This window comes from Pongo abelii, chromosome 15 (assembly GCF_028885655.2).
Source record: "Pongo abelii isolate AG06213 chromosome 15, NHGRI_mPonAbe1-v2.0_pri, whole genome shotgun sequence".
NCBI classification, from domain to species: Eukaryota; Metazoa; Chordata; class Mammalia; order Primates; family Hominidae; genus Pongo; species Pongo abelii.
This window is the reverse complement of record NC_072000.2, coordinates 42,793,369-42,820,753: the sequence shown is the minus strand read 5'-3', so window position 1 is coordinate 42,820,753 and position 27,385 is coordinate 42,793,369. Positions and strand designations below refer to the sequence as shown.

The window sequence follows — 27,385 nt, the reverse complement described above, 5'->3', positions numbered from 1 at the left end:
GTTCCAAAAATGTTGTGATTTCTGTTACTTAAGCCAAAATCTAAGGAATCATCTCTTACTTCTCTTTCCATTCCCTCTCCCCCCAGCCAATCCACTAGCAAATCTGGGTGATCTACCTCTAGAACATTACAGATTCTGTCTCTTACAGCCTCTTATTCCATCTCTGGTAGTATACCCTGCTTCAAGATACCACCATCTTTTTCCTGGGCAATTTCAATATCCTCCTACCTGCTCTCCCTGTTTCTATTCTTGTCTTTCAGCAGTCTGTTCTTCACCCAGAAGCTAGAGTTTTATGAATGAAAATCAGATGATTAACATCTTCCAGTAGTAGCTTCTTATTCTTGGAATGAGAAATACAAACCCCTTATCAAGATCTGTAAAGCCTTGTATGATCTAGCCTCTGTATATATTTCTGCCTTCATCTTGTGTTATCCATTTTCCTTATTCTCATCTACGTAATACTTTAACCCTGTTACCCTCTTTCTGATTCTTGAACATACCAAACTTACTCCTACCTTGACAATGGTATAGTAGCTGTGCATTCTGCCCGGATTCTTCTGTCTCCAGATTTTCTTGTGATTGGTTCCTTTTCATTTTGGTCATACTTCACTTGTCTATTTAAGAAGGCTGTTTTTTAAAGCAGCCCTCTTAAACACATTCTCACATTCTGCATTGTTTTCTTTAATCTCTGTTATTACTATGTAAAAGTATTTTTGGCTGGGCGCAGTAGCTCATGCCTGTAATCCCAGTGCTTTGGGAGGCTAAGGTGGGAAGATTGCCTGGGCAGCAAAGCAAGACTCCATTTCTACAGGAGGGGAGAAAAAAAAATGTATATATGTATATATGCATAGATATATGTATATGTGTATATATGCATATATATGTATATGTGTATCTATGCATATATATATATGTATATGTGTATGCTGGGTGTGGTGGTATGTGTCTGTAGTCCTAGCTACTTGGGAGGCTGAAGATGGGAGAAACACTTGAGCCAGGAGTTCAATGCTGCAGGGAGCTATGATTCTACCATTGCACTGCAGCCTGGGCAATAGAACGAGACCCTGTCTCAAAACAAAAAAAACCAAAAGTATTTTCTTGTTTGTGCATCTGCGTGTCTTTTGTCTGTCTGTCTTTTCTAGAATGTAAACTCCATGAGAGCAGTTCTCTTTTTCTTGTATCACCAGAGACTAAAATAATGGTTGGTACTTATTAGGCATTCAGTAAATATATTTTTGACCTGAATAAATGTTTTCTAGGTCTGAGTGTAGATCTTACTGAAGTCACTTGAAGAAAAAAATAGGATTATTTTAATTTTATTGATATTTGCTATGTATGTATGTGTATATATATTTTTGAGATGGTTTCACTCTGTCACTTAGATTGGGGGGCAGTGTTGTGATTCTGGCTCACTGTATCTTTGACCACCTGGGCTCAGATGATCCTCCCACCTAAGCCCCCTGAGTAGCTGGGAGTACAGGCATGTGCCACCACACCTGGATGACTGTTTGTATTTTTTGTAAAGACTGGGTTTCACCATATTGCCCAAGCTGGTCTTGAACTCCCGGACTCAAGCCATCTGCCGCCTCAAGCCTCCCAAAGTGCTGAGATTACAGGCGTGAGCTACTGCACCCAGCTAATATTTACTGTATGTTAAAAGTTATATTCACCATTTAGGTAAACTTGTATATGTTAAAAGTATGAATTAGATATTGGCAGTATCTAAAACTACATGGCTTTTAAAAGTTACTTTGACTATCAATTTGAGTATGTTCATGTTTTAGGAAGAACTTAATTTTATTGAAATTAGGATTTTTGTAAAATTGAACTGAAATATGAACTGATATATCTTTTCTTTTTTTTTAAACAGTCAAGTGGATTATCGAGCAAAACTTTGGGCTTGCAACTTTTGTTATCAAAGGAATCAGGTAAGAAAACATCCATTGCATGCTGGACACAGTGGCTCATGCCTGTAATCCCAGCACTTTGGGAGGCCGAGGCGGGCGGATCACAAGGTCAGGAGATTGAGACCATCCTGGCTAACACAGTGAAACCCCGTCTCTACTAAAAATACAAAAAAAAATTAGCTGGGCGTGGTGGCAGGCACCTGTAGTCCCAGCTACTCGTGAGGCTGAGGCAGGAGAATGGCATGAACCCGGGAGGCGGAGCTTGCAGTGAGTGGAGATTGCACCACTCTACTCCAGCCTGGGCAACAGAGCAAGACTCCGCCTCAAAAAAACAAACAAACAAAAAAAACCCATAAAACATCCATTGCAGATGTTAATGCCAAAATACTAGTCATGTAGAAAAATGCATATTTAAAAAAAGATACAAATAATTATTTCTCATTTAATGAAAATGCCTTTTTAAAAATAATTAAATGACCAGGAAATACTTTGTTTAAAATTTTGTTAATCTTTCTAGCCTATAATTTGTTAAAAAGTTTTGTTTTTTTTTCTGTTTGTAGTTTCCACCTAGCTATGCTGGTATATCTGAACTGAATCAGCCTGCTGAACTTTTACCTCAGTTTTCTAGCATTGAATATGTAGTTCTGGTAAGAACATAAGAACAAATATTTAAGAAAGTTTTAAAATTTATACTGAAATAATTGTTAAATTGTGATGATTTAGAAGGAATCATGCTTAATTCTCACATTGATGTGATGGAACATTTCAAAGGTAAGAACTGTTGTGATCAGTTTGAGCAGGGTAATTCCTGTGTTGTAGTTATTTGATGGGTGGCCAAGATACTGGGTAGGGTGGTGTGATTTGCTATACTGAGTAGATCAGTAAACAATAAATTATAAATCTTGCTTTGTAGTTGGAAGGTCAGTTAACAAATATTTAGTCAATATGATGCTGGAGTTGGCTAATGTGTCCCCCAGGTCTAATTAATGAAAATAATCTTGCATTGGTCCTTAGGAAAATCATTTTTATTCTCTTTCTGAATACTTAACATAGTTGTTTACATGTTTAGGTGTGGAAGTAATATCTTTTATGAATGTTTTAGAGAAAACAATTATGATTCACTTGGACCATTCAGTAATTTGTCTAGCCTGGCTAGTTTCTAGTTCTCCAAAAATCCAAGTCAGGTTTACTAATTATTTTATAAGAGTCAAATGAAACCTTGTGCATGTAGTTAAATAAAATGGAAAGTGAAAGTCCTGTGTAACTATACCTAATGTTCTTAAACTTAATTTTTCACCTGATGATATGTCTTAGATCTCTCTCCATGACAGTAGAAATAACCTGTTTCATTTCTGAAATGGCTTTACTAGGATTCTTTTGTATCCATTATTTAATTAGTTCCCTGTTGACTGTCTTGTATGTTGTGCTTTAAACTACATATTTTTTCTTTTCGGTGAATTTTTTAAAAGCGTGGTCCTCAGATGCCTTTGATATTCCTCTATGTGGTTGATACTTGCATGGAAGATGAAGATTTACAAGCCCTGAAAGAATCCATGCAGATGTCATTAAGTCTTTTACCACCTACAGCTTTGGTTGGACTTATTACTTTTGGGAGAATGGTTCAGGTTCATGAACTTGGATGTGAAGGCATTTCAAAAAGCTATGTCTTCAGAGGAACAAAAGATTTGTCTGCCAAACAACTGCAGGTAAACAACAAGAATGGTAGTTTTCACCTATCTGAAAGTTACTCTGTATATGTTTATAAATGCCTTCTGTATGTTTCTAGGACAAATTTTTATTATGAATGACTAATATAATTGTATTATAACAAAGGCTTTAAATTCAGTGCTGGTTTCAGTTTTCTTTTCATGTACCTTAAATTGTTAAACAGATTAAAGACCCTTCACTTTTAACTATATCTTTAAAATTTAAAGTCAAACCAATGGTATTTTACTAGAGATTTGAAGGCTTATGAAGAGTCCTGCTGAAGGCTAAGAGAGAGCAACTGCAGAATATTAGCTTGTTTCTTTTTTTTTTCTTAAGAGTTCAGTTTTTTTGTTGAACATGTTATAAAAGAGGTTTAGTCAAAAAGACCAAAGTCCATGTCATCATCATACTCCTCAGGTTCTTCTTTCTTTGTTTCCACTTTCTTTTCCTCAGCTGGGGCAGCAGTGGTGGTGGGGGCAGGACCTCCTGCAGGTGCAGCACCAACTGTTGGAGCAGGTCCACCAGCCCCTACATTGCAGATGAAGCTCCTGATGTTGACATTGGCCAGTCCTTTGCAAACAAGCCAGGCCAGAAAGGTTCAACATTTATATCAGCTGCCTTAACAAGGGCATTGATCTAATCCACTGTGATGGTCACCTCATTGTCATGCAGAATGAGGTCCAAGTAGATGCAGAAGAACTTGAGATGGAGGCCATGATGTGGGCGAGTGCAGGGCTGGTGCTGCCCAACATGGTGCTAGTCACCTGATGAAGTGAGGGCCTCACCCCAGTGTGGTCTTGGCTTCCTCATAAGAACCGAGCACCTTGGTGGCAGCTGAGGAGAGAGCTTTTGTTTCTTAACATTTCACTTAGGAACTAAATACTTTTAGTATGTTTGGTGAGGGGAATTATTTTGAGACTGGACAATTTTTAGTGTAGAAACTATGGTTACATATGCTTTTTAGTGGTTTTTATCACTGGGACAAATTGAAGCTTTCTCTTCCAAGACAAAAGGAGTTATGTGTAGTAGCATACTAGAATCATCTGTTCAAATGAACTTCTTTTTTTCTGCCCAGAGATTTTGATAGTCCATAAGAGAGTAATAAGTGAATGTCTGTTTGTATTGAGAGATGGTTGGTATATATACCTTATATATATAAGATTGTTCATGTAGGTACTTTGAAAAAACTTTCTAAGTAATTCTGGTGCAACTCCTAGTTGAGAACAGTTACCCTAGAAGATGATAGATAAGCCTGGCATAAAGTTGACAGATGTAAAATCAGACTTTAGAGGCTTCCAGGTAGACCAAAATGAAGAAGAAAGGAAGAGATTTTTGAGGGTGAGTCTAATTTGAAACTTGGCAGACTGAGGTAGTGGTGCTACAGTTAACTAAGAGAACATACTATGGGAGTTTGCAGGTTTAAATGGGGAGGATAATGAGTAATGAATGCGTTTGTCAATGAGTAGTGAATAAGATTTGAGAAGGTAGAGAAAGTTGAAATTTGTTCTTTTTCTTCTGAGACAGAGTCTCACTCTGTTGCCCAGGCTGGAGTGCATTGGCATGATCTTGGCTCACTGCAACCTCTGCCTCCCGGGTTCAAGCTATTCTCCTGCCTCAGCCTCTCGAGTAGCTGGGACTACTGGCACCCGCCATCATGCCTGGCTAATTTTGGTATTTTTGTAGAGACGTGGTTTCACTGTGTTAGCCAGGCTGGTCTTGAACTCCTGACCTCAGGATATCCGCCTTCCTCGGCCTCCCAGAGTGCTGGGACTACAGGCGTGAGCCACCGCGCTTGGCCTGAAGTTTGTTCTTTTAAGAGGTTTGTTGAAGGTAATGAAGGAGGAGATAGCATGGGAATTTGAGAGAGAACTGAGTTAAAGAGATGTACTTTAGGAGGAAGGAGAAAGGAAAGGGACTTAAGAGGGTGAGTTAAAGCAAGAGTGAGATGAGGAAAGTGAGGTTTAGGAAGACATAGTAGGGATTCCTTTAGGAGCACAGGAAGCGGAGCACCCTAGAGAGGAGAATCATGTTTCCATGAGACAGGAGAGAAAGTGAACCAGTTTAAATCTCTGTGCTTTAGTTTTTTTCATTTGTAAAACAGAGATAGTAATAGTATGTACCTTATAGTGTAGTCATGAGAATTAAATGAATTGTGCATTTAAGTGTTTGCTACTATTAATGTTATTATTAAATTATGAATTTAGAATGGTTTACTGTTCTGATTGTAGAGTACCTTTTACTTATGTAATACATATGAAGCACATGAACTATCTTCCTTTTTTTCTTTTTCTTTTTTTGACATGGAGTCTTGCTCTGTCACCCAGGCTGGAGTGCAGTGGCATGATCTCGCAATCTCCGCCTCGTTAGTTCAAGCAATTCTCCTGCCTCAGCCTCCCAAGTAGCTGGGAATGCAGGCACATGCCACCATACCCAGCTAATTTTTTTTTTCTGTGTTTTTAGTAGAGATGGGGTTTCACCATGTTGGCCAGGATGGTCTTGATCTGCTGATCTCATGATCTGCCCGCTTTGGCCTCCCCAAGTGCTGGGATTACAGGCGTGAGCCACCACGCCTGGCCAATTTTTGTATTTTTTAGTAGAGACAAGGTTTCACCACGTTGGCCAGGCTGTTCTTGAACTCCTGAGCTCAGGTGATCCCCCTGCCTCAGCCTCCCAAAGTGCTGGGATTACAGGCGTGAGCCACCGAGGCTGGCCTAGTTTTTTTTTTTGTTTTTCTGAGACGGAGTCTCGCTCTGTCGCCCGGGCTGGAGTGCAGTGGCACGATCTCAGCTCAATGCAACCTCTGCCTCCCGGGTTCAAGCGCTTCTCCTGCCTCAGCCTCCCAAGTAGCTGGGATTATAGGAGCACACCACCATGCCTGACTAATTTTTGTATTTTTAGTAGAGATGGTGCTTCACCATGTTAGCCAAGTCTGGTCTTGAACTCCTGACCTCATGATTTGCCCACCTTGACCTCCCAAAGTGCTGGGATTACAGGCGTGATCCACCACACCTGGCCCTAAATTTTGTATTTTTAGTAGAGATGGGGTTTCACCATGTTGGCCGGGCTGGTCTCGAACTCCTGACCTCAGGTGATCCACCCACCTCGGCCTCCCAAAATACTGGGATTACAGGTGTGATTCACCACGCCTGGCCACATCTTCCTTTTTCAGTAGGCAAGTGAATGCCTGCAGACTAAATTTTTTTTCTCCATTGAAACATTTTTATTTTCTTTCCCTATTTAGGTTAAATTTCCCTATTCTTTCCCTATTATTAGTTGAAAAGAGCCTGGCCTTTGCTCCCCAAATCTTAAACTCTTCTAGTTGTATGATCTTGGGTTTATGTCTTTGCTAATTATCTCATCCTTCATAGAAGGGAATAAACAGTACCTATTTTGCCAGGTTATTAGTACTAAATTTGGAATTCTCAATATGGTGTAAACCCTTATAGGGCTTTATAGAAAAACCTGGATTTAAAATCTTGCTTTGTTACTTACTGGTTGTGTAACCTCAGACAAATTACTTAGTCTTTCTGATTGTCAATTTTCATTTATAAAGTAGAAGTTAAGAAGAAATCTATTTCATTATTGTTTTGTGAGGAAATAGTATATATAAAGATTTTAGCATAGAATATGGAACATATTAAGTTCTTAGTAAAGAGTTGCTGTTTCTGCTAACAGTATACGAAATATGGCCGGATTAGTTCACTAATTTTATCTTTGTACATCTTTAGACTTCAATTTTCTGTTACACAGTTTTATAACTCCAGTACTTCATGACTAAGCATTTCTAGATTCAAGAAAAATTTAGTATAACATTATTTTCATTTGTCTAGAGAGAAATTGTGCACATATCTGAAATTCAAAACAAAGGTGGCAGTTTGGTTATGAATTACATTAGAAAATGAAGATGTATATACATACAAAGTATGTGAGCCTTATAACTCCCCATGTCCTAACACTTACTACTGTTTCAATTTTACATTTATTTATATGTTGATTTGATTAATTTATGTTTCTGGATTTTAATTTCCATGAGGGAAGGGACTAGTTAGTTTTTACCATTATATTCCTGCCACATAGCAGGTGCTTATGATAAAGTTTGCTGAAATGGATGAATGAATATACATTAAGAAGTATGGACATTTAAGTTACACAACAATTTATTTTGACTGTTAATTGGAAATAAAGTGTTTTCGAGCTAATATGCTTCCTCTTACACAAGGTTATATAACACCTTGTGCTTTGCTGTCTCATGATGAGTATTTTGTGTTATTGTTTTCTTGATAATCTCTCCCACTGGACTGTTTGTTTTCTGAGGAAGGAGACCTGGTATTTTTTTTGTGTTTCTAATGTCTAGCACAGCATTTTATACATGATAAATAGTTGATAAATCTTTGTAAAAGTAATTAAATGAATATTGCACAAGTAATCTCTTTACAGGAAATGCTGGGGCTCTCTAAAGTACCAGTTACTCAAGCGACACGTGGTCCTCAGGTACAGCAGCCACCTCCTTCCAACAGGTAATAAATATGATGAAGAGAATTTGACTGTTTCTATAGCTATTTTAAACCTTCCATACCCTTGAACATAGGCATTCAGTGATACTATATTGTTAAATATTTTTAGGAATATAAGTAAATTGTATTAACATACTTTTTAAAGAATTGAGTCAAAATCATGTCATTAAAATGGTTTGTTTTTTGTCTTAACAATGTAAGGAGTTACTTTAGTTTTGTTATTTTCCTTATTTTTTATTTTGAACTTTGGAAAAAACTTGTTTTTGTGTGGTTTCAGGGCAGCCAAGGTTTTTATTTTTTCTTCCTAGTTTTAGAGGTAGCTTTTCCCGCTAAGGTTTCTGGAGTGCAGTGGCATGATCTTGGCTCACTACAACTTCTGCCTCCCAGGTTCAAGCAATTCTCCTGCCTCAGCCTCCCAAGTAGCTGGGATTACAGGCATGCACCACCATGCCTGGCTAATTTTTGTATTTTTTGTAGAGACGGGGTTTCACCGTCTCAATCTCCTAACCTTATGATTCTCCCTCCTCGGCCTCCCAAAGTGTTGGGATTTCAGGCGTGAGCCACCACGCTCTGCTAGCTTTTTCCCCTAAGCTTTCTAATTAGAGGTAGTATTACTAAAATTTAGTTGATGTATTTTCTCATAATTATTTCAGTAACCTAAAACTTATTAGACTAGTAAGTGAGAGATGAAATCCTGAAGTAGTACTTGGTTTGAGTGTTTTGTTTATTGTAGTTGTATTCAAAATGTGGTTTCTGGGTTTCTGGAGCTGATATCATCAAGTGTCACCTAGGAATGTGTTTGAAATGCAAATTCTTGGGCTCCACTCCAGACCTACCGAAACAAACTCTAGAACTGGGACCTAGCAATATGTGTTAAAACAAGCCCTCCAGCTGGTTCTCATATACACGAAAGTTTGAGAACCATTGGTCTGCTGTGTGTTCAGAGTATTGTTTTCTATTTTTAGGAAAGTGAAATTTGTTTCTTTAACTCTCACCCATAAACATTTACAAATGGCTTTTTATTTAATTTTGTTTCTCAGATTCTTACAACCAGTACAGAAAATAGACATGAATCTCACAGATCTTCTAGGAGAACTCCAGCGAGACCCTTGGCCTGTACCACAGGGAAAGAGACCTTTGCGTTCCTCCGGAGTGGCACTTTCCATAGCTGTAGGACTGCTGGAGGTAGGGAAGATGGTTTTGTTTTGGAATGTAAAGTGTGTGTGTGTGTGTGTGTGTGTGTGTGTGTGTATGTAATTGTAAGGATAAGAAGAATCAAAGTGCTTTTTTTCCTCCCTATTCTCTCACTCAGCATCAACAAAGAATACTTCTGTGGTTTTCCCCCCACATACCAACCAAACAGTTCTGCCTTCGATACCAGCTGGGTGTCCTGTAATTCAGTTCAATTCTGATACTATCTAACTGGAGATAATATCACATCTCACAGATAGAGGGCTCAGTCCCACAATACTGCCCCCGACTTAAGTGCCAGTCACAAGTAGTAGGTTGTCACCTATACTTCTGACAGACTGGCTGTAAATTGGACACTCTCCTTGGGTTTGATTAATTTGCTAGAATGGCTCACAGAACTCTAGGAAATGCTTTATGTTTCTCAGTTTATGATAAAGATATTACGAAGACTATAGATGAACAGTCAGATGGACTAGATGCATAGAGTGAGGTGTGGGAGAAGGGGTTCCAAATTTCTGTGCCTTCTCTGGGGCACCACCCTCCAGGAACCTCCACATATTCATTTGTCTGGAAGCTCTCCAAACTGTGTTCTTTTGGCTTTTCATGAAGGCTCATTACATAGGCATGAATGATTACATCACTGGCCATTATCCCCTCTCTCCTTCTGGAGGTTGAGGGTGTGGAACTGAAATTCTCAACCTTCTAATCATGCTTTCGCCTTTTCAGTGACCAGCCCCCATCTTGAAGCTATCTAGAAGTCATTTTATTAGCATGCAAAAGGCACTCTTGGCTGGGCACCTCATGCCTGTAATCCCAGCACTTTGAGAGGCTGAGGTGGGCAGATCACCTGAGGTCTGGAGTTCGAGACCAGCATGGCCAATATGGCAAAACCCCATCTCTACCAAAAATACAAAAATTAACCAGGCATGGTGGCGGGCACCTGTAATCCCAGCTACTTGGGAGGCTGAAGCAGGGAGAATTGCTTGAACCCAAGAGGCGGAGGTTGCAGGGAGCTGAGATAGTGTCACTGTACTCCAGCCTGGGTGACAGAATGAGACTCCGTCTCAAAAAACAGAAACAAAAAACAAAAGGTACTCTTATCATTCTACAGATTCCAAGGCTTTTAGGAGCTGTGTGTGAGGAAAGGAGAGGAAAAAAATATATTTCACAGTATTGTAGGAAATGGTATGTACAAGATAATATTGAGTGAAAAAAAATCAGGTTATAGGACAGTGAGTGTATGATTTTATCTATGTGAAGTGTTTTCCTCCAGTGTATTGTCTTGTATATTGTTTTGTATATATCCTGTACAGATATGATTCTGGAAAGAAGTTCACCCAGATGTTAACAGTGATACAATAAGTGGAGTTTTAGTAGAATTTGAAAATTTTATACTATACATATCTTAGCTTTAGAATTACAAAATAGTTGCTGGGCACAGTGGTTCATGCCTGTAATCCCAGCACTTTGGGAAGCTGAGGTGGGTGGATCACGAGGTCAGGAGATTGAGACCATCCTAGCTAACATGGTGAAACCCCGTCTCTACTAAAAATACAAAAAAAAAAAAAAATTAGCCGGGCGTGGTGGTGCATGCCTGTAATCCCAGCTACTCGGGAGGCTGAGGCAGGAGAATCGCTTGAACCCGGAAGGCGGAGGTTGCAGTTAGCTGAGATCATGCCACTGCATTCCAGCCTGGGCAAGAGAGAGAGACTCCCTCTCAAAAACAAAACAAAACAAAACAAAATAGTTTTTTTAAATGTTTTTAAAAAAATTTGAAATGCTGTCAAATTTACAGAAAAGATGCAAGAAGTGTATAAATAATTTTTTTCTCCAAACTATTTGAGATTGTGAACCCCAAATATCTGAGACAGTCTCAGTTAATTTAGAAAGTTAATTTTGGGCTTGGTGTGTTGGCTCATGCCTGTAATCCCAGCACTGTGGGAGGCCGAGGTGGGTGGATCTCTTGAGGTCAGGAGTTCGAGAACAGCCTGAGCAACATGGTGAAACCCTGTCTTTACTAAAAATACAAAAAAATTAGCCGGGTGTGGTGGCAGGCGCCTGTAGTCCCAGCTACTTGGGAGGCTGAAGCAGGAGAATCACTTGAACCTGGAAGTCAGAGGTTGCAGTGAGCCGGGGTCGCGCCACTGCACTCCAGTCTGGGTGACAGAGCGAGGCTCCATCTCAGAAAAAAAAAAAAAGTTTATTTTGCCAAGGCTGAGGATGCATGCCTCTGGAGGTCCTGATGACATGCATCCAAGGTGGTCAGAGCACAGTTAGTTTTATAAATTTTAGGGAGACATGAGACATCAATCAACATATGTAAGATGTATGTTGGTTCCGTCCAGATAGGTGGGACAACTCAAGCAGGGAGGGGCTTCTAGGTCACAGGTAGGTGAGAGACACAGGTGGGTGCATTCTTTTGAGTTTCTGATTAGCCTCTCCAAAGGAGCAATCAGATATGCATTTATCTTACTGAGCAGAGGGATGACTTTGAATAGAATGGGAGGCAGGTTTGCCCTAAGCAGTTTCCAGCTTGACTTTTCCCTTTAGTTTAATGATTTTGGGGTCCCAAGACTTATTTTCCTTTCACAAGATTAAGTTGCTGATACGATAGTCCCAACCCCTTGAAACTTTATATTTCCTATGAACCAGGATAATCTCCTATATAACCACAATATAAAACTATTAAAATCAAAATGTTAACACTGATACATTACTACCAGCTAATTCTCAGACCCCATTCAAATTTTGCCAGTTGTCCCAATAATTTCCTTTACTGAAAGGATTTAAGTTCAGTCCTGCATTTATGGCTATATCTGTTTACTCTCCTTCTGCCTGGAACAGTTCCTCAGTCTTTCCTGATCTTGACACTTTGGAAGATCCGGACCAGTTATTTGGTAAAACGTTCTTCAATTTGAGTTTGTCTTGAAGTATCCTCGTAATTTGATTCAGGCCTTGCATCTTTGGGAGGAATGTCACAGAAGTACTGCTGTGTTCTTACTGTTGCATTTTACAGGTGGCACATGGTTTTCATTTGTTCCATTGCTGATGATATTCACTTTGGTCATTCATTAAGGTTGTATCTGCCAGGGCTCTCCATTTTAAAATTACTCTTTTTTTACCCCTTTGTAATTAATAAACATTGCACAATATTAGGAACCCCCATGTTGATTTGTTTCATTACTGCTGATGTTAACTTTCCTTACTTGGTTAAGGTTGTTTTTGCCACTGTAAAGTTACAGGTTTTCCTATTGTAATTATAAATATCTTATTAGGAGATACCTTGAAAATATGTGAATAACCAGTGTACTCAGCAAACTTTTACCCACTAGTTTAGCATCCATTGATGATTCTTTTCTGATCAATTATTATTATTATGATGCATGCCAAATAGTGGCTTTCTAATTCCATCATTTCTACATTCATTAATTGGCTTTCTACTTCAGGAAGAGCTTTCTTTCCTCTCCCATTTACGTATTTATATATATATAAACTTACATACACACACACACACATATATATATGTAAATACATACAGAATACACACTGGGTGGATTCTTACATTCTTATTTTATACAACAAGATATATTCCTTTACTATCATTATTTACTTTGATGCTTAAGTTTTCCCCGATTTGGCTAATGGGAGCCTCTTCAAGCTGCTTCTGGGTCCTTATTAAATGCCGCATGTTTGCCTAAATACTTCCTTTCTGGTATAGTAAGTTGTTCAGGGCTCATCTTATCCTTTTCCTGCTCTGGACCTGAAATGAACCATTTAGGAGCCCTAGTTTCCTTTCAGCCTTGGTTCTACCAAGAAGGTAATGTTTCATGTGCACCCTTACCGTGGGTGTCATTAATTCTAGGTCCCAGTGGATGGAGCTAAGAAAAAGATGTATGTGCATATATATGTATCTATATATGTATATAAAATCATAAGTATATGTGTGTGCATATATATCTACATACTCCAATATACATCTGTATCTCTATTAAAATAAAAAAAAATATTAAAAATGAGTGATTCTTTCAGGTATGTTCAATTCAATACCACAGGGTTTATTCTATCCTTCCCGCTTTTCCATATTTGTAACTCATTCTCTATGAGAAACCTGCTCCCATTATCAAATATATTTACTTATTTGCTCAGTCCTAGAATATATAGAATAGTTTCAGAGTTTCTAGCTCATACATCTGTTAGAAAGAAGGTTAGGAGTTAGAGCTCAGTATTTGTTTAATGTTCTGAGAATATATAGTACAAAATATAATGTTCAAAAGTTAAGTGAACATTAGTGTTCACTCTCCACTGCCCTTAGTGTGATTATGTTATTCTTTGCTGTAAGTTTTATTTGTATCTTCTAGTAAATTTCTTAAGAAGACTTAAGAGTATAGAATTTCCTGGGCTGTTGAATGTTTAAACTTTTTTCCTATGGTGCTGATAGTTGAAGAATAGTTTGGTTGGATATAAGAAGCCTTGGTTCTAATTTTTTTTTCCTGAAGTTTTTGGAAAATGCTTTTTCATTGTGTTCTTACCTTGATGTGTGTTTTTTTTTCTTTTTCTTTTTTCTTTTTTTTTTAAAAACAGAGCCTCTGTTGCTCAGGCTGGAGTGCAGTACGTGATCACAGCTTACTGCAGCACTGCAACCTCAAACTCCTGGTCTCAAGCAGTCCTCCAGCCTCAGACTCCTCCCAAGTAGCTGGGACTACAGGCTTATGCCACTATGCCCAGCTAATTTTTAAATTTGTAGAGACAGAGTCTTGCCATGTTGCCCAGACTGGTCTCAAACTCCTGGTCTCAAGTGATCCTCCCATCTTGGCTGATGTTTTTTGAGAAGGCTGATACCAGCCTTATTTTCTTGACCTTGTAAATTATTTGATCATTTTGCTTGAAGGTCTTGAGGAATTTTTTTTTATCTTGTAGAGTTTTTGTTGCAGGTTAATTTTCTCTAGTATGTGGTAGGCCCTCTTTATATGTATTTTTTCCTATAAAGTTGTCTTATAGCTTTAAATAGTAGTTTTGTTCCATTGTTTTATTTTATTTAAGAACTCCCAGCCAGGCGCGGTGGCTCATGCCTGTAATCCCAGCACTTTGGGAGGCCGAGGCAGGTGGATTACCTGAAGTCAGGAGTTCGAGACCAGCCTGGCCAACATGGTGAAACCTCGTCTCTACTAAAAATACAAAAATTAGCCGGGAGTGATGGCACACGCCTGTAATCCCAGCTACTTGGGAGGCTGAGGCAGGAGAATTGCTTGAACCCGTGGACAGAGGTTGCAGTGAGCCGAGATCATGTCACTGTACTCCAGCCTGGCCGACAGAGCAAGAGTCTGCCTCAAAAGAAAAAAAACAACTGCCATTACATATAAATTGACTCTTCTTTGCTTGCTTTTTATTTCTGCCATCTTTTTTATTTCTTTATTTCATTTTCATTCTCTTGGTTTTTTTCTTTTCTTTAGTGCCTCTTACCAAGTTATCATTTGAATCTGTAGTCGTTTTTCTAGGCCTGCTGTTTGTTTCCCTCTTCTGTCTTCCATGTACTTCTTCCCTAACTGCCCTTGATCTTTTTGGAGACTTGCAATGAGAGCATGAGAGATATAGTTCATGGGGATTTAGTGGGTTTTTTTTCCCCCAGTTATAGGAAATTTGAAGTTTGGATGTTCTTTGTGTCATAGTTTTATGAAAGTATCTGTATATAGTTTTATTTGCTCTTTTCTTCATTTTTTCAGCTTTACATGACTGCTATTATCTCAAACACCCAGAATGAAGAGGGTATTTTTGTTATTAGTTAAGAAAGCTATAGAAGTAATAATCATACCTTGTCAAAACATTCAAACAATATGCAATGGTGTATACAAATAAGTAGAAGACAACTTTCCTTGTTCTCTAGATTGGTTAACCATATGATTTTATTTATTTATTTATTTATTTATTTATTTATTTTTTAGATGGAGTTTTGCTGTTGTTGCCCAGGCTGGAGTGCAGTGGTACAATCTCAGCTCACTGCAGCCTCCACCTCCTGGGTTTAAGCGATTCTCCTGCCTCAGCCTCCCAAGTAGCTGGGATTATAGGCACCCGCCACCATGCCTGGCTAATTTTTGTATTTTTAGTAGAGACAGGCGTTTCACCATGTTATTCAGGCTGGTCTCGAACTCCTGACCTCAGGTGATCTGCCCACCTCAGCCTCCCAAAGTGCTGGGATTACAGGTGTGAGCCACTGTGCCGGGCTAATCATAGGACTTTAAAAATTATCATGAAGTTTATATCATTTACATTCTGTTCTGAAGCTGTAGTGTAGGTTGAAAAATGTAGTCTATTTTGTCCAATAGCTACTTATAGAAATTAGAGCTAAAATAGCATTTCTAATATGAGAATACAAATATTAATTGTGGAATGTAGAGCGATTATACACGGAGAAGGATACTTTCATATATAAAAGTCATAGGATATCTTTTACATTTTTTTCTAGGTCCTGTGACTTCCTTTGGATGATACCCAGTTGCTCTTTTGTTTCTTATAAATATTCTGAGTTCCTCTATATTCAAACATTAAAAAAAATGGCCCTCTCATTTCATTGGTAGTTTGGGTGGCTATAGAATTCTAGTTTCAAAATAATCTTCACTTGGAAATTCAAGTCATTCCTCTCTAGTGTTCTGACATAGACATATAGTTTATTGATGATAATTGGATGTAGTCTCATTCTTGTTCTTTTTTTAGGAAACTTATTTTTTCACTAGACATTTTTAGAATATTCTCTTTAATTTTGGAGTTCTGAAATTTTGTTAGGCTGTATTTAGGTTTGATTTTTTCTTTATTTAATTATGTTTGGTTTTGGTAGACCCTTTAATTCTGAAGAATATTGTCATTCTTCAGCTTAATTTATTTCTCTTTTTCTATTCTATATTTGTTACATTGATGCTGGACCTCTATATCTCTTCATATATTTATTTTTTTCCTCATATCTTTCTTTGCTCCTATTTATATGAGATTTCCTCAGCTTTGTTTTCCATATTTCTAGCTCAGTCTTCAGACATGCTTTTTGGCCCATCCATTGAGGTTTTAAAAATTTTCTTAATGCTTTTAGTTCCAGAAACTTTTGAGAGTTGACATGTTTGTTGTGATATCCGTTGTAACATGTGCTTGGTTCTGTGTCTCTCAGCCTCTAATTTTCATGCAAAGACCCTTCTCCAGGCAGATGGCCTACTTTCTACAGAGAGCAGTTCTTAGGAATTGCTGATGGTAGAATCTGTCATCAGCTGCTGTATCTGGAGGTATAGATACACACTGTTTCTTTTTTGGTCCATTGCTGCTTTTTGTATTTTTTGACTCCAAATATGGAGCTTTTTGGGCATCCTCCTTTGGGAAGATCTGGGGCTTACTTTTGATATCTGTGATATGTTTTGTTGATTCTTTTGATAATCCAGTACAATTTATTGTTTGAATTCCTCAAAATTTCTGATCTACTGCTTGCATTATTTCCTATCGTTAAATTTTATGTACTTTTTGTTTTTTTTTTGAGACAGAGTCTAGTTCTGTTGCCTAGGCTGGAGTGCAGTGGCATGATCATGGTTGACTGCAGCATCGAACTCCTGGGCTCAACCAATCCTCCCACCTCAGCCTCCTGAGAAGCTGGGACTATAGCATGTCCCATCATGCCCAAATAATTTTGTTATTTGTTTATTTTTTTGAGACAAGGTCTCTCTTTGTTGCCCAGGCTGACCTTGAACTCCTGGGCTAAAGTGATTCTCCTACCTTGGATCCCCAAAATATTGAGATTAGAGGCATGAGCCACGGTGTCTGGCCTATTTATTTATTTTTAATTTTACTTTATTTTATTTTAGACGCAGTCTCACTCTGTCATCCTGGCTGGAGTACAGTGGTGTGATCTTGGCTCACTGCAACCTCCACCTCCTGGGTTCAAGCAATTCTCTTGCCTCAGCCTCCCAAGAAGCTGGGATTACAGGTGTGCGCTACCACACCTGGCTGATTTTTGTATTTTTTTTAGTAGAGACAGGGTTTTGCCATGTTGGCCAGGCTGGTCTTGAACTCTTGGCCTCAAGTGATCCACCTAAAACAACTTTTCTCTTATTTCATTGACATCTTGTGAGGAAGGGGAAGTAGATTGGGGTATTCAATCCATTAATTTGGACTAGAAGTGTAAGTCATGCATACTTTTTTTCTCTCTCTCTCTCTCTCTCTGTTTCTCTTTCTTTCTTTTTTTGACAGAGTCTCACTCTGTTGCCCAGGCTGGAGTGCAGTGGCACAATCTCGGCTCACTGCAATCTCCACCTCCTGGCGTCAAGCAATTCTCTGCCTCTGCCTCCCAAGTAGCTGGAATTACAGGCGCCTGCCACCATGCCCGGCTAATTTTTTGTATTTTTAGTAGAGATAGGGTTTCACCATATTGGCCAGGCTGGTCTTGAACTCCTGATCTCATGATCCACCCGCTTTGGCCTCTGAAAGTGCTGGGATTACAGGTGTGAGTCACCGTGCCGGGCCTCTTTCTTTTTTTTTTTTTTTTTTTTTTTTTGAGATGGAGTCTTGCTCCATTGCCTAGGCTAAAGTGCAGTGGTACAATCTTGGCTCACTGCAACCTCCACCTCCTGGGTCCAAGCAATTCTCCTTCCCCAGCTTCCTGCGTAGCTGGGACTACAGGCATGTGCCACCATGCCCAGCTAATTTTTGTGTTCTTAGTAGAGACAGGGTTTCAACCATGTTGGCCAGACTGGTTTTGAACTCTTGCCCTCAGGTGATCCACCCACCTCAGCCTCCCGAAGTGCTGGGATTACAGGCGTGAGCCACTGCGTCCAGCCTCTTTTTTTTTTTTTTTTGAGACGAAGTCTCACCTTGTTGCCCAGGCTGGAGTGCAGTGGCGTGATCTTGGCTCACTGCGACCTCCACCTCCCAGGTTCAAGCGATTCTCCTGCCTCAGCCTCCTGAGTAGGTGAGACTATAGGCGTCTGCCACCATGCCCGGCTAATTTTTTGTATTTTTAGTAGAGATGGGATTTCACCATGTTGACCAGGCTGGTCTTGAACTCCTGACCTCAGGTGACCCACCCGCCTCAGCCTCCTAAAGTGCTGGGATGACAAGTGTGAGCCACCACGCCTGGCCTTTTTTTTTGTTGTTCTATGATACTTGTGTTCTAAACATCAAAAACAAAAGTAAAACACCAACAAAAAAATAGAAGAGCCAGGTGCAGTGGCATGTGCTTCTCATTCCAGCTACTTGGAAAGCTCAAGTGGGAGGATCAATTGAGCCCAGGAGTTAAAGTCCAGTGTTGGCAACATGGTGAGACCTTGTCTCTAAAAAAAAAAAAAAAAGTAAAAAAAAAAAAAAAAAAAATTAAAAACCCAAAACAAAACAAAAGAAGATGTTCACTCTTCCACTTTTCTCTCTACTCTTCCCGGTCTAAGATGAGTAAAGCAGGAGAAATATCCATGTTTATAGGGATTAGGCTCATAGATTAGTTTAGAATTAGGAATGTACTACTATATACCATAGGATTTTAAAAGAAAGTTGTTCAGATACCTTTGTTTTTAAATTTTATTGTAAACATTTGATTATTTTATTTCTTAGAAAATACATGCTTTTCTCTTATTTAGAAGGAATATATAAAAAATTATTATCAGAAATGTATATTCATATGTTTTCTTTTAAACTCTTGACTTTTTTGTCAATAGTGTACTTTTCCCAACACTGGTGCTCGTATCATGATGTTCATTGGCGGTCCTGCTACTCAGGGGCCTGGAATGGTGGTTGGAGATGAGTTGAAGACACCTATAAGATCGTGGCATGACATTGACAAAGACAATGCCAAATATGTTAAAAAGGGAACTAAGGTAATTTCGATTTTTAAATATTTTTGCCTTATTAGAAAACAGATATTCATTTGCTGGCAGAAGAAGAATACAAATAGTTTTTGATAGAAATTGGTATTATACAGTTTGATACTATAACTGCTATTCAGAATTGGAGAAATATTCATTTTTTCTTGATAATTTGTTGTAATTTTTCTGGTTTGAAATATTTAAACACTTCATAGTACGTGTCAGTAGGTATCTCCTTAAAAATTATTACTGAGAGAAACATTCTATGCCTTTTTAAATATTCATGTTAAAGAATGTCTATTTAGGAAAAGTTGTTTTTACATTTTTCAGTTTTTCATTTCCAAGAAGCAGTCCTTAATTTTTCCTTTAGATATGAATATTGTTCATAGCTTAAATAGTCCATCATTTTCTTGTCAGTTGTTTTATGTTCATCTAACTTCCCGTTTTTTGGGTTTGTGTAAGTACATTTCACTAATGTTGATCTTTGACTCTCTTATATTCATTCTATTTGTTAATATCTCTTAATTTTTTAATTCTCTAGAGTTCAGTTTTAGTTTGGTTTGTGCTGTATCATGTATTTTTTGATAGTCATCATCAGTATTATATTTTTAAAAGTAATTTATGACATAATTTTTGCCACGGTTAGTGGTTGCTTTTCTTTCTTGCCAACTAATTTCCTTTTTGAGCTTGGAATTTTTCTTGGTTACAGCTTCAAAAAAGGTTTTAGATTCATTTATCTTACTGCTTTTTGTATTTTCTCTATTTTTGGATGTTTTTGTTACTTGGGTATGGATTTAGCTAGGAAAGAGAGTTCTCTGTTGTTTTTCTTTTTTTTTTTTTTGAGGCAAAGTCTCGCTCTGTTGCCCAGACTGGAGTACAATGGCACGATCTCCACTCACTGCAAGCTCCGCCTCCTGGGTTCATGCCATTCTCCTGCCTCAGCCTCCCAAGTAGTTGGGAATACAGGTGCCCGCCACCATGCCCGGCTAATTTTTTGTATTTTTAGTAGAGACGGGGTTTCACCGTGTTAGCCAGGATGATCTCGATTTCCTGACCTCGTGATCTGCCTGCCTCGGCCTCCCAAAGTGCTGGGATTACAGGCGTGAGCCACCGCGCCCAGCCTGTTGTTTTTCTGCTATGTTTATGTATGAAGAACAAGATATGCAATATGCCTTTCTTTAAGTTTGGCTTCATTTAGGGGTTTATCTAGAAAGAGTGGCTTTTAAGGAAGAAAACTGTGAAAATGTCAGACTCACAGAAGTTGCTGTATAATTTTATTAACATTACAGAAAGTTACATAACAAATCATAATTTAAATTATGAGTTATTCTTTTAGTCCTTCTCAGATCATTTTGATCTGTTAATGGAAAAAAGATTTATAGGACAATTTTGTATATTATTTTAATTAGAAAAATCTTTTGTAGCATTTTGAAGCATTGGCTAATCGAGCTGCTACAACTGGCCATGTTATTGATATCTATGCGTGTGCATTAGATCAGACAGGTCTCCTGGAGATGAAATGCTGTCCCAACCTTACTGGGTATGTATTTAAATTTTTACAGTTTTTGTAATTATAAGCAAATGATGACATTTACTGATAAAAACCAATAATGACCGTTTAGGGAAAAGTGTCATCTTCCCACTACTTCAGGGCAACACATCTGTTAGTGGTTTTTGATATTCCTTTCAGTAAAGCACACTTTTAAATTTGTTTAAAAATATGGAATTATAAAGGTCCAACCCTGTTTCTAAAGCTCACTTTGATATCTTGGTCATTATTTTGATTTATTACTTTAACAGCATTTTTGAGATAAAATTCACATACCATAAACTTACCATTTAAAATGTACAGTTTGATGCTTTTAGTATATTTTCAGGATGCACAGCCATCACCATAATTTGTTTAGAACATTTGCATTACCCTAGAAACTATGTTCCCATTAGCAGTTACTTCCCATTACTCCCTCCTTTTTCTTCTCGCCACTCTCTCATCCATAGACAGCTGATAATTGCCTGTTCTGGATATTTTATAAAATGGAATCAGAGGCTGGGTGCGGTGGCTCACGCTTGTAATCCCAGCACTTTGGGAGGCTAAGGCAGGTAGATCATGAGGTCAGGAGTTCAAGACCAGCCTGGCCAAGATGGTGAAACCCTGTCTCTACTAAAAATACAAAAATTAGGCGGGCGTGGTGGCAGGCGCCTGTAATCCCAGCTACTCGGGAGGCTGAGGCAGGAGAATTGCTTGAACCCGGGTGGCAGAGGTTGCAGTGAGCCGAGATCATGCCACTGCACTCCAGCCTGGGCGATAGAGTTAGACTCTGTCTCAAAAAAAAAAAAAAAAAAAGAAGAATCAGAGCCGGGCACTGTGGCTCCCAACTGTAATCCTAGCACTTTGAGAAGCGGAGGTGGGAGGATTATCTGAAGTCAGGAGTTCAAGACCAGCCTGGCCAACATGGTGAAACCCCATCTCTACTAAAAAACACAAAAATTAGCCGGGCGTGGTGGCACATGCCTGTAATCCCAGCTACTCAGGAGGCTGAGGCAGGAGAATCACTTGAACCTGGAGGTGGAGGTTTCAGTGAGCCAAGAAGATTGTGCCACTGCACTCCAGCCTGGGCCACAAAGTGAGACTCTGTTTCAAAAAGAAGGGAATCAAATGGTCCCTTGTGATTGGTTTCTTTTACTCAACATAATGTTTTCAAGGTTCATCCAGACGAATATACTAATATTTTATTTTATTGTATTTTTATTGCTGAGTAAAAAGGGAACAAGGGGTCAAAGTGCATTTAATAGTATTCCATTTGATGGTTGCACCACATTTTGTTTAGGAATCCATCAGTTAATGAACATTTCATTTCCACTTTTTAGCTACTGTGAATAATGGTCCTTTGAACATCGTGTTCAAGTTTTAGTGTGGAGATTATGTTTTTGTTTCTCTTAGGTATATATCTAGGAGCAGAATTGTTGCGTCATGTAGTAATCTGTCCTTAACATTTTGAGGAACTGTCAAATGGTTTTCCCAAGTGACTGTACCAATTTAAATTCCCATTACCAAAGTATGAGGATTCCAGTTTCTCCACATCTTTGTCAGCACTTTATTTTAATTAATTTTTTTCAGATGGGGTCTTTCTCTGTTACCGAGGCTGGAGTGCAGGGTGCAGTCATAGCTCACTGTAGCCACAATTTCCAGGGCTCAAGGAATCCTCGCACCTCAGCCTCCTGAGTAGCGGGGACTACAGGCACATGCTACCACACCTAGCTAATTATTAATACTTTTTTTGTGTGGAGACGGGGTCTCACTTTGTTGCCCAGGCTGATCTCGGACTCCTGGGCTCGATCCTCCTGCCTCTGCCTCTCAAAGTGCTGGGTTTACAGGTGTGAGCCACCATGCCCAGCTTATTGTCTGTCTTTTTGATGATATCTGTCCTAGTGGGTGTGAAGTAATATCTCATTGTGGTTTTCATTTGCATTTCCCTGAAGACTAATGATGTTGAGCATCTTTTTATGTGCTGACTGGCCATGTGTATATCTTTGGAGAAATGTCTATTCAGATTCTTCACCCATTTTTAATTTGGGCTATTGATTTTCTTTTTATTGAGTTAAAATACTTTGTTATTTGGATATAAATCCCTTTATCAGATATATGACTTACAGGTATTTTCTCTTATACGTTTTTTCCCTCACTTTTTTTTTTTTTGACACAGTCTCACTTTGTCGCCCAGGCTAGAGTGCAGTGGTGTGATCTAGGCTCACTGGAACTTCTGCCTCCTGGGTTCAAGTGATTCTCCTATCTTAGCTTCCCCAGTAGCTGGAATTACAGGTGTGCACCACCACACCCGACTATTTTGTATTTTTAGTAGAGACAGGGTTTCATTATGTTGGCCAGCCTGGTCTCGAATTCCTGACCTCAAGAGATCCACCCACCTCGGCCTCCTAAAGTGCTGGGATTACAGGTGTGAGCCACCCTGCCCGGCCTCCCTCACTTTCTTGATCATATTGTTTGCAGCACAAAAGTTTTAAATTTTGATGAAACCTAGTTCATGCTTTTTCTTTCTTTTTTATTTTGAGATGGAGTCTCGCTCTGTCGCCCAGGCTGGAGTGCAGTGGCGTGATCTCGGTTCACTGGAACTTCCACCTCCCGGGTTCAAGCGATTCTCCTGCCTCAGCGCAAGTAGCTGGGACTACAGGCGCCTGCCACCATGCCCGGCTAATTTGTTTTTGTATTTTTAGTAGAGACTGGGTTTCACCATGTTGGCCAGGCTGGTCTTGAACTCCTGTCCTTGTGATCTGCCCTCCTCGGCCTCCGAAAGTGCTAGGATTACAGGCCTGAGCCACTGTGCCCAGCCTTGATTTTTAAAAATTTTTAAATTTTTTTATTTTGAGACAGAGTCTCGCTGTGTTGCCCAGGCTGGAGTGCAGTGGTGTGATCTCAGCTCACTGCAACCTCTGCCTCCCAGGTTCAGCAGATTCTTGTGCCTCACCCTTCCAAGTATCTGGATTACAGGCGTGTAGCACCATGCCTGGCTAATTTTCATATTTATTTCAAGTTATCTGCCTGCCTTGGCCTACCAAAGAGAGCTGGGATTACAGGCATGAGCCACTGTGCCCGGCCAACAATTGATTTTTATATGTTGATTTTACCCCCTGCAACCTTGCAGAACTTGTTTATTAGTTTTAATAGTTTTTCTGTGGACTTCTTAGGATTTTCCCTATATAACATCATGCCATCTGCAAATTGGTATTGTTTTACTTCTTCCTTCCCATCTGCATGCTTTTTCTTTTCCTTGCCTAATTGCCCTGGCTGGAATGTCCAGTACAGGATTAAAAATGTGAGAGTGAATGTCCTTGTGTTGTTCTTGATCTTTGGGGCAAGTCGTTTAGTCTTTTTCTTTCTTTTTTTGAGACGGAGTTTCCCTCTTGTTACCCAAGCTGGAGTGCAGTGGCACGATCTCGGCTCACTGCAACCTCCGCCTCCTGGGTTCAAGTGATTCTGCTGCCTCTGAGTAGTACAGGCATTCGCCACTACGCCCAGCTAATTTTTGTATTTTTAGTGGAGACGGGGTTTCACCATGTTGGTCAGGCTAGTCTCAGACTTCTGACCTCAGGTGATCCACCTGCCATTGCCTCCCAAAGTGCTGGGATTATAGGCATGAGCGCCCAGCCCTGTTTGGTCTTCTACCATTAGAAGGTATTAGCTGTGGATTTCATCAGATTGAATAAGTTCCCTTCCAAAAACTCTCATGAAAATGTGTTTTTGGGATTTTGTTAAATGCTGTTTCTATACCTATTGATATGATCATGTGACTTTTATCCTTATTAATATGGTATATTGCACTGATTTTTGGATTTTAAACCTACCTTGCATTTCTGGGATGAATCTCACTTGGTCATGGTGTGTAATCCTTTTTATTATTGCTAAATTCAATTTGCTGTCATTTTGTTGAGGATTTTTGCATCTGTCTTCATAGGAGATACTGGCCTGTAGTTTTCTTTTGTTTGGTGTTGGCATCAGGGTAACTGTTTTCATAGAATGATCTGGGATGTGTTCTTTCCTCTTCCATAAGCAGTTATTATTTTTGAAATAATTTAATTAGGCTTAAAAATCCATCAGATATGTCAACACTTTCTCAGGTTTATTTATTTAATTCATTCATCTAATAAATATGAATGAGCACCTGCTATGTAGCAAACTGCTCAAGGCACTGCAAGTAAAGCAGTGAACTAAACGTAAAAATCTTTGCCCTCATGGAGCTTATCTTCTAGTGCAGGGCTCTTCCATATAATTTCGCAATGGATATATTCTTTGTGCTGTCCCATTGAAATGTAGCAAGTATGACTGAGGAACTAAAATTTAATTTTAATTGCTTTACATTTAAATTTAACTAGCCACATGTTAGTACAGTTCTAATGAGAGGAGATAGGATAAGTATGGTAGATAGGATGTCAGATGGTGATAGCATTGGGAAGAAAAAAAGGTCAGGAAAGAAGAATTGGGGTCTGCAGTTCTAAATAGGATGAATAGGCAGAGCCTTATTGAAGGTGATATTTTAGCAAAGATGTAAGCAAGTGAGAGTGAGCCATATGCATATATGAAGTAAGAGTGTTCCAAGTGAGGAATAGCAAGTACAAAGTTGAGAATGTACCTGGGGCCAGGCACTGTGGCTCACACCTGTGTAATCCTAGCACTTTGGGAGGCTGAGGTGGGTGGATTGCTTGAGCTCAGGAGTTTGAGACCAGTCTGGGCAACATGGTGAAACCCTGTCTCTACCAAAAATACAAAAATTAGCTGGGCATGGTGGTGTGTGCCTGTGGTCCCAGCTACTTGGGAGGCTGAGGTGGGAGGATTGCTGGAGCTTGGGAAGTCGAGGCTGTGGTGAGCCATGATTGCATCACTGCACTCCAGCCTGGGTGACAGAGTGAGACCTGGGCTCAAAAAATAATAATAAAAAAGAGAATGTACCTGTGATGTTGAGAAATAGCAAGGAGAACAAAGTAGCTGGAATGGAGTGAGTGAGGAGGGTAGGTTACAAAGTCCTTTTACGTTTTTAAAGGGCTTTGGACTTACCTTGAGTGAGATGGGAAGGCATTGGAGAGTTTTCAACAGAGGAGTTTTATGATCTGACTTAATAGTTTAAAAGGATCGCTGACTTCATTTGTCGTTAGTAGAGTATAGGGATGTAAGAATACCAAGTGATGGTAGCACAGATGGTGGGAAGTAGTTGGATTTTGTATATATTTGCAAGATAGATGTAAGGGTTTGGACAATTCCTTCATAGAGGTTTACTGTAAAAGGGAGCAGAGAAATGGGGTGGTATAAATTGTCATTAATCTAGGATGTATTATCAGGTATAATGATGACTTAGATCATCATAGATAACATGTTTGTAGAAAATCTGAAAGAATCTATAAACTATTGGTGTTAATATGTGAAGTTGGCAAGACTTCTGGATCAAGGTCAGTGTACAAAGTTTAATTATAAATTTATGTACCAGTAACATTAAAAAATTTAAAAGGATACAATTTCTAATAAGCGTCAGAGATAACATAAAAACTTCTAATAATATCAAAAGTAAAATTATGGTCAATTAGTTATCACACATCAGTTTTATTCTTTTGCCTATTTTAATTTTTGATTGTATCTTTTATTGATGTTTAATACTTTAAATATTTTAAAAATGTGAGCAAGTGTATCTAAATATTTGTATGCATATGTGTATCATATGAACAATATTTTATACATCTTTCTCCTCTTTGTGTTTTTCACTTATATCCTAGAAATCAGTCTGTAGCAGTGTACGACTCCATTGTGTGGATGTAATATTTTTCAACTAGTCTCTAATTACATGATTATTTGGATTGTTTTCAGTTTTCTGTTATTCTGAGTTTGTGTTTGAAATACAGTATTTCAAACACAAGGGAAAAAGGAAAAAAAAACTTTTGTTGTTACAAATAGTGCTTCAGTGAATAACCTTGCGAATATATTTTGTTTTTCTGTTTTTGTTTTGTTAGAGTATCTTTGGAATAGATTACTATTAGTGGGGTGGCTGGATTAAGGAGGAAATCCATATATAATTTTGTTAGATATTATCAAGTTGCTCTGTACTGGGATTGTACCATTTTGCAGTCCCAGCAGAAGTGTATGAGAGTCCATAGCCTCACCAACATAATATGTTGCTGTCAAACTGATTTTTGCCAATCTATTAGAGAAGGAATGGTATCAAAATAGTTTTTAACTTTCAAGTTAATATTAAAATTTTTTTAAATTAAAAAAGTGGGTATATGCTTATTGAAAAAAATTTAAAATAAGTGCATAAAGTGAAAATACCCTCTTAATTTTCTTCCATTCTCATTTGCTCGGTATAACATGTATATTTCATGTGACACAGACAATACATGCATATACATACACACACGTACTCGTTTTTAAGAGTGAGAATGGGCCGGGTGGGTGGCTCATGCCTGTAATCCCAGCACCTTGGCAGCCCGAGGTGAGCATATTGTTTGAGCCCAGAAGTTCAAGACCAACCTGGGCAACAGGGCAAAACCCTATCTCTACAAAAAACAAAAAAATTAGCTGGGCGTGTTGGTGCAACCTGTAGTCCAGCTACTTGGGAGGCTGAGGTAGGAGGATGACTTGAGCCCAGGAGATTGTGGCTGCAGTGAGCCGTGATTGTGCCACTGCACTCCAGCCTAGGCGACAGAGTGAGACCCTGTCTGAAAAAAAAAAAAAAAAAAAAAAAAGAGA

General features: G+C 38.9%; 1 protein-coding gene and 1 pseudogene across 1 annotated transcript in view; one reads left to right on the top strand and one right to left on the bottom strand.

The window, feature by feature from the left end:
- Positions 1-27,385, top strand: part of SEC23A (SEC23 homolog A, COPII coat complex component) — a gene marked incomplete at its 5' end in the record, with an annotated part of 71,019 nt that overhangs the window by 7,984 nt on the left and 35,650 nt on the right. Inside the window, 7 exon segments of the mRNA NM_001133206.1 lie at positions 1,871-1,928; positions 2,468-2,554; positions 3,377-3,613; positions 8,052-8,131; positions 9,169-9,313; positions 18,994-19,152; positions 20,565-20,680. Of these exon segments, the coding sequence (NP_001126678.1) occupies positions 1,871-1,928; positions 2,468-2,554; positions 3,377-3,613; positions 8,052-8,131; positions 9,169-9,313; positions 18,994-19,152; positions 20,565-20,680 (882 nt within the window).
- Positions 3,988-7,336, bottom strand: LOC112128800 (large ribosomal subunit protein P1-like; annotated as a pseudogene).